General features: G+C 43.5%; 1 protein-coding gene across 1 annotated transcript in view; it reads left to right on the top strand.

The window, feature by feature from the left end:
* unc13d (unc-13 homolog D (C. elegans)) overlaps positions 1-12500 on the top strand; it is a gene marked incomplete at both ends in the record, with an annotated part of 53670 nt that overhangs the window by 6658 nt on the left and 34512 nt on the right. Inside the window, 2 exons of the mRNA XM_084322305.1 lie at positions 3832-3939; positions 8762-8815. Coding sequence (XP_084178431.1) covers positions 3832-3939; positions 8762-8815 — 162 coding nt within the window. The remainder of the gene's footprint in view (positions 1-3831; positions 3940-8761; positions 8816-12500) is intronic.

The following is a 12500-nucleotide window of genomic DNA, read 5'->3' as shown; positions in this document are numbered from 1 at the left end:
ACTCGGTGCCCCCCCACATCCACACACACTCACTTTCTTAAGCTGCAACGTCCCTCATATGGGACGTTTTTCGGATTTTTTGCAACCGGCACTTTGGCGACCCCTAGTGGCTTGGGTGTGCATATTTTGTAATACAATATATATATCGAATTGAAGGCTTATTTGTTGCCTGTCGATAGCGGGTTAGGGTTAGGGTCTCGAGTTACATGCCGGTATTTGAGGCTTGTGCAAAGTACACGGTATTGTGCAAAATACCACTCCCGACTCAGGCTGCAGTAGTTCCGTCAATCTAGATCCGATCTCGAAAATGATTGTGGATCGTTGTAACTAATGAGTGTGGCTTTCCAATGATACCCCACATGGGGATCTAAATAAAAAAAATAAAAAAAAACATGAAGAAACACGATAACAGGAAGAGCAAAACATCCGAATGAATTGAAGTCTATGAGGAAACTGAGTTTTTCTTTGTACACAGTTTACCAAAATCACTCCTAATCACTCATTTCTGAATGGATCTTTATGAAACTTGGATATGTACTACATAAGGCTTCAGGCTATGGCTCCGTCTGGATTTGTAAGCCATACCACCTTCTGGATTACTAACTACTACAGAAAAACTTGAGTAACACGTTTTTTTTTTTACAATTCAAGTTCAGACCTATGTTACTCTATTACGTTAGCACTAAAAGTGATTTTTTTTTCTGGAATCAGAAACTTCAGAATGCATGTGCAATAAGTATAAAGTATGTTGTCTTCGTCGTACTACAGACAGCAGTATTGCAATCGGTTCTGGCTGAGGAGGAGGGACTGGAGTGGTCCAGTGTGGTGTAGACCAGTGTAGGTTCTGGCTGAGGAGGAGGGACTGGAGTGGTCCAGTGTGGTGTAGACCAGTGTAGGTTCTGGCTGAGGAGGAGGGACTGGAGTGGTCCAGTGTGGTGTAGACCAGTGTAGGTTCTGGCTGAGGAGGAGGGACTGGAGTGGTCCAGTGTGGTGTAGACCAGACTACCCTAGTAGTAGTTCTATACGGTATGCAGTAACCATGGTAACCACTTACCTGTGTACAACAGAACATCAACTTGAGAATGGAATCACGCAATAGGTTGAGTGGGGTGACGATCGAAAGGCAGCAAATTCAACTTTCCAACAATTTATTGGTTGATCGCCGAAAACGCAGCCCGGAGCCGAGAGACGTCTCTGTAGCAGCTGTCGCGCCCAAATCCATCCCTGCGTTTGGCTAATTAAGTGCAGGAGTGGTGGAAAGTAACTAAGTATTTTTATTTTTTCTCAAGTACTGTACTGTACATATTCTAACTACTTGTACTTTATGTGAGTATTTTCATTTTAGGGAACTTTATACTTTTACTCCACTACGTTTCAAAGGAAATTTTGTACTTTTTTTTACTCCACTACATTTATCTGAACCCATCAGTTACTAGTTACTTTGAAGAAAAGGATTTTGCATAGAAAACGTGGCAAAACCCGATGTTTTTACTCCACTACATTTATCTGAACCCATCAGTTACTAGTTACTTTGAAGAAAAGGATTTTGCATAGAAAACGTGGCAAAAATGTATGAAGATTATATACATTACATTTAAAAAAAATATACATTTGAAGCCTGACGACTTCAAGAGGACATAATCAGGGCAGCATAACTCGACCACATACCACTTTAACATGACCTTTAGCGGTCAATGGATTGTGGATTGAATGCTCCCAAGCACCAGAATACACAAACGTCATGTAGAAAATGCATACTTTTACTTTAGATACTTAAGTACATTCAATAGTAAATACTCTACTTTTACGTAGAATTTGAATGAAGGACTTTTACTTTTACCAGAGTACTAATTTATCTTGGTATTTCTACTTTTACTTAAAGGAACACGCCAACATTTTGGGAAATGAATGGAAGCGGACGGTGCCGGTTAGCCTAGGCCTTGTCCAACTAACACCTCTCCCGAAGGCTAACCGGCCATGTCCGCTTCCATTCATTGTGCTAAGCTATGGCTAACGTGCAGCCAGATAGCTTTCTACTGAACGCACAGAGAGGAGACTGGTCTCTATCTTCTTGTCTCTCTCTGGAGAAGACGGTAAGCTGCTTTCCCAAAATGTCTGTGTGTTCTTTTTAAGTAAGCAACTGTGGACCTCTTCCACCCACTGTCTAATTCTGATTCTGGAACCATGTGAATAGAACTGCAATGAAACATTGCAGCGTGATCAAAGATATTTTCTCCCAGTCTTTATTTAACTCTGTCTTGTTGTTCCTGTATTTCAGCTGAGCCCTCTGTATAAGGAGTTGTTGTTGTTGTTCCTGTGTTTCAGCTGAGCCCTCTGTATAAGGAGTTGTTGTTGTTGTTCCTGTGTTTCAGCTGAGCCCTATTCCCCGTACCTGGTTCAACTAAGTCGATCAAGATGTCATTATCCAGATTCAGTTAACCCGATGTTTGAAGCCGGGATTTTCCTGTTCCTCGAAGGTGGATTCAGTCTCGTTAACTCAAGCCAGACTTGAGACCCAGGATAAGTGCGCGCGGCCGCTCCAGTTGAAAAGCCAGCACGTATCGATAGCAGAGATCCTGATTCTCCAGCGGCATTGATTGATTAATTGATTTAAAACTTTATTAACATATTGCAGTACGGCTCAATCGCCTCGCCGACAAGTTAAATGCGTTATCTATAGGCTAATTTTAAGTCCCTCATTACCTCAATCAATCAGATTATATTTCTTTAAACTTGCCTGCTGGATTGAATAATCAAATGAGATCTTGCTAGCGAAAATAATTAGTTAAACTGTTATACAGGATAACGATACGGCTCTCTTCCCATTGATTGATGTATGGTCGATCTTTTACTTATCTCCACTGTGGTGTAACGGGTTCTTCTTTTGACTTTCACGCAGACGACCGGGGTTCGAACCTAGTCTTCCCCTTCTTTTTGCGATGTAGGAATAATTCAATTTGGTGCACGTTGAGAGCTATATAAAGAATGACATCCTCAATGCATGTAGATTTATAATATTTTAACTTAAAACTAGGCTACTTTGGCGTATAATCATTAATATTATATTCCAAAAAATTATATTGGAAACACGGGGTTTCGAACACCGGTCGCTGGGTTGCCAGGATTGAGCACTACCGCTGCGCCACTGTGCCAGATGGGATAAATTCATTGTTTATACATTAATGAACGAGAGACCGTGTTTAGAATATTCTTTATTTTGAATGAAGTTTTATCCTCATTCATTAATGTGACGTCAACGGCTCATTCAATTTCTCAAATCCGTCAAACAGCGCATCTCATCAGACATCTTAATCCCAGTTACAATTAAAATAACCACATAATGTGTACATCGCACCGAGCGAGCGCCACGGTATATATAACGTGCATTATTTAGGACAAAGTGAATTTAGTATCAGCATTTTGGGTCTTTTTTACATTTCAAAAGCCCCCTCTGGAAGAATGGAGCACAAAAACGTAATTCAGAATGGTATAATGCAGATCGTAGACTGTGGGAATAATTTCAGGAAACGAGCTGTCACTTCTTTGCGGGGGCGTGGCGATGGTTCATCCGGCTAACTTGAACTTAAACCCTGCTTTCGACCAGGCTCAAACTTTTGGATCTGTTGTCATGGTGATTTGGACAATCCAGGTACGGGGAACCGGAAAGTCCGGCTTAAGTCAGACTTCACCGAAAGTTATCCGGCTAACTCAGTTATCCAGGTACGGGGAACGGGGCCCTGATCCCTCTGTATAAGGAGTTGTTGTTGTTGTTCCTGTGTTTCAGCTCTGCCCTCTGTATAAGGAGTTGTTGTTGTTGTTCCTGTGTTTCAGCTGAGCCCTCTGTATAAGGAGTTGTTGTACACCATCGCTCACAAGTTGGGGAAACCGGAAATCGCGGAGGACTTCACAGACGAGCAGCTGCACCTTTACATCAGAGAGGTAAACGCCTGGACTTTAACCCCTTCACTACCACACCACAGAAGGTTAACCTTTCACTACCACACTACAGGCGGTTAACCGTCTGTAGTGGGGTAGTGAAAGGGTTAACCTACTGTAACGTGGTTGTAAAAGGGTTAACCATTTGTTGTGTGTTAGTGAAAGGGTTAACCGTCTGTATTGTCGCAGTGAAAGGGTTAACCCTTTGGTAGTGTGGTAGTGAAAGGGTTTAAAAGGAACACGGCAACATTACGGGAGTCCAACGAGAAGATGGACACCTCTCTGTGCGTTCAGTGAGAAGCTATCTGGCTGCACGCTAGCCCATCTCGGCACAATGAATGGAGGCGGATGAGCGACTAACACCTCTCTCCCGGAGTGTTAAGCGAATTTTCCATAATGGTGGCTAGTTTCTACATTTCATTACATAACGCCACTTTTAGTTTGACCCTAATACTTACAGCAAATAATGGTTACGTACCGCGGAAATAATGAGGAACCAGCCACCCAAACAACTGCCTCTTTGCACTTCTGCGGTCAGGCAAGCGCTACCGGAGTCTCATGGCCGGCACAGAGAGACTCAGAAGGAGCTTCTATCCCCAGGCAAGCGCTACCGGAGTCTCATGGCCGGCACAGAGAGACTCAGAAGGAGCTTCTATCCCCAGGCAAGCGCTACCGGAGTCTCATGGCCGGCACAGGGAGACTCAGAAGGAGCTTCTATCCCCAGGCCATCAGTCTGCTCAGTGTGGACTCTCTGTAACTAACGTATCTCCTTCTGATCCCATGTACTCGTGTTGTTGTCAAACCAAATGTAGTATTCTTGTTAAGAATGGATGTCCACACATTCGCTCAACGTCTTCTTGATTTATTGACCACAAAAAAGCAATCAATAGTAGCTTCTCAAAAACACTTGATGTATAGTGTACAACAGTTCAAGTTCTTCTCTGCATCCAAACTTAGTCTAACAAAAATGTCCTCTGATCTTATCAACAACAGTCTCCCGTGATCACTTCTATGGCAGCGGGAATATGATTCGTCCTTAATCGACGAGGTGTCCAGTCTTGTCTTCTCTCGTCGTCTTCTTCGCCTTTCTCTCTGATCTCTCTTCCAGTGTCGTCTTGTGGCCCTGTATTTATAGCAGGCCTCGGGCCAGGTGATGACCTCACAGATAGTGACATCATAACAGATTTTCCTCCAATCCCAAACAGCTATTTTTGAGTTTGAAAATGTAGGCGTGGCTCACCACCACTAACTGCTCGGCTGAATACAATATTTCTTTTCCAACTCACTTTAAGGCTAAAATCATTGTCACTATTATATTTACTACACCTGATATATGAATATTAAGGTACTTCTCTCAAGGACACACATTTCAACATAACACAATACTTGTTTGTGCCAGAGTAAACCACAAAGCTTATAGTCCATAAATATTATTTCCATTTCAGTGTATTTATATGGCATTTCATTATTTGACTTATTCAACTTATTTACCTAGATTCATTAAAGTCTTAAATCATGCCTTTCTAAATAATTACCTTTACTTAACACTCATATTAGCTATTTGAAAATGATCTTCCCTTAATCCTGTACATTTGGCTATAAACCACTCCAAGTTTATCATAATGTTTCCCTTGTTGAACACATAATTTCAGTGATAATTGTAGTTTAATCAGATTTTAATTGAATATAGAAAAATACATTTCTAATGTGTCCTGATTACTAGACATTATACACTTCTTTTGTATAAAAAATGTCTAAACCCAGATTTACTTTTAACTATTTTGAAGATTCATGTCTTTAAGTTATTTCTTAAAAAGACTTAATTCTATGTCAGAAGCTCAAACTCTATGTTATTTGGTCTGTCTCAAAACAGCTTAGGCCATCTGTGTCTCAGGGCCACAGATACATTAATTTCACCTCCTGATAGGAAACTTCACATCTGACCTGATCAAAACCGGTTTCTCTGTTCCAAAGTCTTTGAAGCTCTTGCAGGTGTGAACTTTAATCAAGAAATTCAATAGCCTACTGTTTTCTCAGGCCAGTCGCTAGATGACCAATTGTCCTCTTCGGCGCAGCTGGCCTGTATGTAAGTGTGATGCTCTAACTGCTCCCGACCAGCTGGTCTCCTGGAATATAGCTCTGGCCAAATCTACCTGGGAATGCAACTCAAAGATTTCCATGTTATATTCCAAAAAGGGAACTTCGTCTTTGATTTATACACCCAAGTATAATTAGTCAGATAATTATACTACACAACACTAACATTCATTGCACACACATCAACACACTCTAAACACTCACCTTTAACACACACATCCACACACTCTAAACACTCACCTTTAACACACACATCCACACACTCTAAACACTCACCTTTAACACACACATCAACACACTCTAAACACTCACCTTTAACACACACATCCACACACTCTAAACACTCACCTTTAACACACACATCAACACACTCTAAACACTCACCTTTAACACACACATCAACACACTCTAAACACTCACCTTTAACACACACATCAACACACTCTAAACACTCACCTTTAACACACACATCCACACACTCTAAACACTCACCTTTAACACACACATCAACACACTCTAAACACTCACCTTTAACACACACATCCACACACTCTAAACACTCACCTTTAACACACACATCCACACACACACTCTAAACACTCACCTTTAACACACACATCAACACACTCTAAACACTCACCTTTAACACACACATCCACACACTTTAAACACTCACCTTTAACACACACATCCACACACTCTAAACACTCCCCTTTAACACACACATCAACACACTCTAAACACTCACCTTTAACACACACATCAACACACTCTAAACACTCACCTTTAACACACACATCCACACACTCACTTTAAACACTCACCTTTAACACACACATCCACACACTCTAAACACTCACCTTTAACACACACATCAACACACTCACTTTAAACACTCACCTTTAACATTCACCTCTAAGTTCTAACCCTAACCCTAACCCTAACCCTAACCCTAACACAAACAGGTATATAAGGGGTTACAATTCGGAAATCTTTGGAATCTTTGTTGAGATATGTTGAGTTAGGTTCATAGTGGTATTCATAAAATTGGAATTGGAACGAAATATTACAAATTAAGTTTTCTATGACCTTGAACGTGATGCAATCTTTTCATGCACTGGTGTGCCGACTCTGTCAGTCACCCAACGAGGCAGAAGGGCTCCGTGGCCGAGAGCCTCGACCCTCCTCCACGCTCCACACCATGTGTCTGTAGCTGAGTGTACATGGTCCTCGACCCTCCTCCACGTTCCACACCATGTGTCTGTAGCTGAGTGTACATGGCCCTCGACCCTCCTCCACGCTCCACACCGTGTGTCTGTAGCTGAGTGTACATGGTCCTCGACCCTCCTCCACGCTCCACACCATGTGTCTGTAGCTGAGTGTACATGGTCCTCGACCCTCCTCCACGTTCCACACCATGTGTCTGTAGCTGAGTGTACATGGTCCTCGACCCTCCTCCACGCTCCACACCATGTGTCTGTAGCTGAGTGTACATGGCCCTCGACCCTCCTCCACGTTCCACACCGTGTGTCTGTAGCTGAGTGTACATGGTCCTCGACCCTCCTCCACGCTCCACACCGTGTGTCTGTAGCTGAGTGTACATGGTCCTCGACCCTCCTCCACGCTCCACACCGTGTGTCTGTAGCTGAGTGTACATGGTCCTCGACCCTCCTCCACGCTCCACACCGTGTGTCTGTAGCTGAGTGTACATGGTCCTCGACCCTCCTCCACGCTCCACACCGTGTGTCTGTAGCTGAGTGTACATGGTCCTCGACCCTCCTCCACGCTCCACACCGTGTGTCTGTAGCTGAGTGTACATGGTCCTCGACCCTCCTCCACGCTCCACACCATGTGTCTGTAGCTGAGTGTACATGGTCCTCCTCCACGTTCCACACCATGTGTCTGTAGCTGAGTGTACATGGTCCTCGACCCTCCTCCACGTTCCACACCATGTGTCTGTAGCTGAGTGTACATGGTCCTCGACCCTCCTCCACGTTCCACACCATGTGTCTGTAGCTGAGTGTACATGGTCCTCGACCCTCCTCCACGTTCCACACCGTGTGTCTGTAGCTGAGTGTACATGGTCCTCGACCCTCCTCCACGCTCCACACCATGTGTCTGTAGCTGAGTGTACATGGTCCTCGACCCTCCTCCACGCTCCACACCATGTGTCTGTAGCTGAGTGTACATGGTCCTCGACCCTCCTCCACGCTCCACACCATGTGTCTGTAGCTGAGTGTACATGGTCCTCGACCCTCCTCCACGTTCCACACCATGTGTCTGTAGCTGAGTGTACATGGTCCTCGACCCTCCTCCACGTTCCACACCATGTGTCTGTAGCTGAGTGTACATGGTCCTCGACCCTCCTCCACGCTCCACACCATGTGTCTGTAGCTGAGTGTACATGGTCCTCGACCCTCCTCCACGTTCCACACCATGTGTCTGTAGCTGAGTGTACATGGTCCTCGACCCTCCTCCACGCTCCACACCGTGTGTCTGTAGCTGAGTGTACATGGTCCTCAGAGACCCTCCTCCACGCTCCACACCATGTGTCTGTAGCTGAGTGTACATGGTCCTCGTTCCAAATGACCAAATGTCACACGAGGCACCTTCTAATCGCCATTATTGCTAAGTGTTTTATCATTATAGTTAAAGTTACAGGAAGCATAGATAGTTGTGAGAGATTGTTATCGTTTGTTTTTGAAACTTGGTCTTATCTCCCTGCTAGGCGTTCCCTCTACTGGAGCACGCGGGTCTGGAGGAGGAGGTGCAGCACACGGGGGTGAGAGCGGCACGCTGGGCTGTCATTATTATTATTATTATTATTATTATTATTATTATTATTATTATTATTATTATTATTATTATTATTATTATTATTATTATTATTATTATTATTATTATTATTATCATTATTATTATTATTATTATTATTATTATTATTATTATTATTATTATTTATTTTTTCTTACTGTTTTTATGTGTCCTGTTTTTATGTCTGGGGACAACGGATGGAAATTAGCCTCGTGCTAAATCAGGCAATTTTTACACTCCACCGTGTTCATTAATTTTGCATTGTCCCGTCCAAATAAACAAATGAAGTAAAGTTACCTCCAATAGCCGACATCAATCGTCAGATATCCCCAACATCTCTTTTGGTAGCATTCATATGATGTCACTTTTCTTTCAAATGTAGGTAAGGGGGGAAAACACCTATATAGCGTTAGTTAGTTGAACATTGGTAGTGAAGCCCTCCCAGAGAACAGTCGCATTTTTATTTCCTCTCCCAGACCTCTCCAAGGCCATTCCTCCCCTCCCCCTGCTGCCGTCTCCGTCTCCGTTCGCCGGCCCTAACTGCCTCTCTGACGGTGTGGATTCTACTTTCTTCAATCAGACTTGGCTCCCTACTCAAACTACAATGGATCAACTAGTAAGCTGGTCATTTGCAGCGATTGATCAAATCTTCTCTTCAAGAAAGCAGAGTGCAGCTGATCTAGGGCTGGGCGATAAAACGATAACGATAACTATCGCGATAAATTATTTCCTCGAAATAAACATGAAACGTGGTCGCAAAGTTTAGATATATCGATTTTCCAAGCTTGGATATGAGCACACGCACTAACAACCAATCAGTGAAGGAGATGGCCGAGAGCGAAGGAGACCCGCGCTGCACCTCTGGGTAGAGAGGTAGGACTCAAGGCTGGCTAGGATAATTAGCTTGCATGGCGCAATTGTATAGTTTGGCTGGCTAGGATAATTAGCTTGCACGGCGCTATTTTATATATTTACGTGCCGAGTATGTGTGTGGCGTGAATTATGATGCCACGGTTATAGTAGTGTGTGGTATACGGTGGACGTCGTTGCAATGTATTGGGGCGGAACAGAGTATTTTAGGGATATTTAGTACATTGGAAATATGGCTGGCTAGGATAATTAGCTTGCATGGCGCAATTGTATAGTTTGGCTGGCTAGGATAATTAGCTTGCACGGCGCTATTTTATATATTTACGTGCCGAGTATGTGTGTGGCGTGAATTATGATGCCACGGTTATAGTAGTGTGTGGTATACGGTGGACGTCATTGCAATGTATTGGGGTGGAACAGAGTATTTTAGGGATATTTAGTACATTGGAAATATGGCTGGCTAGGATAATTAGCTTGCACGGCGCAATTTTATAGTTTGGCTGGCTAGGATAATTAGCTTGCACGGTGCTATTTTATATATTTACGTGCAGAGTATGTGTGTGGCGTGAATTCTGATGCCACGGTTATAGTAGTGTGTGGTATACGGTGGACGTCATTGCAATGTATTGGGGTGGAACAGAGTATTTTAGTGATATTTAGTACATTGTCATGGGATACACTGCTCGCTCTGGCTAACTGCTAACGTGCGCGGACTGATGACGACATCAACTCGAGACATTCGCAGCAGAAAAACAAGTCTATTAATAGCCCATCCATCGGTGCCGGGCATAAGAAGTTAATTAAACTTGACAGACATTATATCGACGATAATTATCGATATCGAGTTATATGAAAATCATTTTATAATTTTATCGCGATAACGTTTTTGGCCATATCGCCCAGCCCTAAGCTGATCCGCTGTGTCCAATCAGGACATTTCAAGCGGGCTTTGCGATTGACAGTTGGAATAAATGGCGCTCAATCTGCCTTTATTCTATTGAGATTGAGGATGTTGAGGATTTGTACATCCTCACAATTATGCTGATCGGTTTGGGAGCGATCGCTATCTGGATCTGGATTTGTACAAGAATAATCGGGAAAAGAGACGAACAAAAGGATGAAAACCGTGTGGACCGCTGTCTGACAGCTGTGGCCAGACTGGAAGTCTCCCACATGGAACTTGTAAAAAGACTCGCTGTCCATTCATCTGACAAACAATTGAGAGGTCAAGTCTTGCTGGGGGTCGCGCAGGACATTAAAAGCGCAACATATCGAGAACAAATTTGAATCAAATTGGTGCTTTCAGGAATCATTGTACCCTGATGCACCCCCCCCCCCACACTCAAGTCTGCTGAAGAATGAAGAATGCCCAAGGTCTGTGCGCAAGGCCACGTTGGGGAGTCAGTCAAGATAAGATCAGGGACTCTGCGTTCCTACCCAACACCTCGCCAAGAACAGAGCGAAGCTGTCTGGAGTAGATAAGATGGATGGCAGGCCCGCCCCCCCCACCCCCAATCCCTACCCAAACCCCCCGTCCCGCGTGTATGCCTGGCAATGTGCGCGCGCTGGAGGGGAGGAACCTAAGACGTTCTCATCACCAAAGCCAAAACCCCACCCCCTATGACGGCAACTGTAGTCATAACCAAACTCCACCCCCTCCGGTACTAGCTGATGGCAACTGTAATTAGTCAAAGCCGGAATCTCTCTCCGTCCTCCCTCCCACCCCACCAACCCCTCCCCTCGGGGTGCTCAGAGACACACAGACTCATGGCTAGATGAACATGTTTCAACAAATGTACATGTTTGTATTAATTAAGGGTTGTGCCATTATTACTATGCAAATGTTATAATTGTGAATGATTTTCTGTAATGAGTTGTATGTGTTGTTTTCAAGCATCCTTGACTTCCAAGGACAACGATGTAAATAAGTCATTGGCTTTTCGTTCCTCTCCTTGACAAAAGCAAATATGTGATGTAATGATCTGTATGTTTTGTTGTCTAAAATAAATACCATACCATACCATGTTTGCTAACCCTAAATGATCCTGGAGGCAATAGGTACAAACGGTGGTGAAAAGTAACTGTACTTTCTGAAAGTACTTTACTTTTCCTACTGTACTTAAGTACAATTTCAAGCTACTTGTACTTAACATGACTATTTTCATTTCAGGGAACTTTATACTTTTACTCCACTACATTTCAAAGGAATTATTGTACTTTTAACTCCACTACATTGATCTGAACCCATCAGTTACTAGTTACTTTGAAGAGAAAGATTTTGCATAGAAAACATGGCAAAATGTTTGAAGCCTGACAACGTCAAGAGGACATAATCAGAGCAGCGTAACAAAGGTTATCCTATAACCCTAGTTATATGATTGGCGTAGCTGTCTGCTTCGCTCTATGGGATACACTCAGCACCTGTGCACGTCCAATGAAACCTTTTCACATTTCATTTGCCCGACCACGCCCACCTCCGGCCACTCAAAGCCCAGGTGTGCAGTCTACGCCCAGGTGTGCAGTCTACTTCTCCCTTCCGAGTCTGAATTTCAGCTAAACACAGCCAAGGGTCCTCAGGGCTGCGTTAAAAGCAGACAGCTACGGCACCAATACACACAACTGCCAGGGGGATGCAGACCAAGGAAAAGACATTATAGTCTTTATTTACCCCATCGTACCCCATTCACAACATACCATATACATATATATATACATATATATATACATATATGTCCAAAAAACACAATTTCCCGTCGTCGTGCTATTACATAACACAAGTGGGG

Source organism: Notolepis coatsorum (assembly GCF_963971535.1).
Source record: "Notolepis coatsorum genome assembly, chromosome: 10".
Taxonomy (NCBI): domain Eukaryota; kingdom Metazoa; phylum Chordata; class Actinopteri; order Aulopiformes; family Paralepididae; genus Notolepis; species Notolepis coatsorum.
The sequence above is the reverse complement of the archived record's forward strand: the minus strand, read 5'-3'. Positions and strand labels throughout refer to the sequence as shown.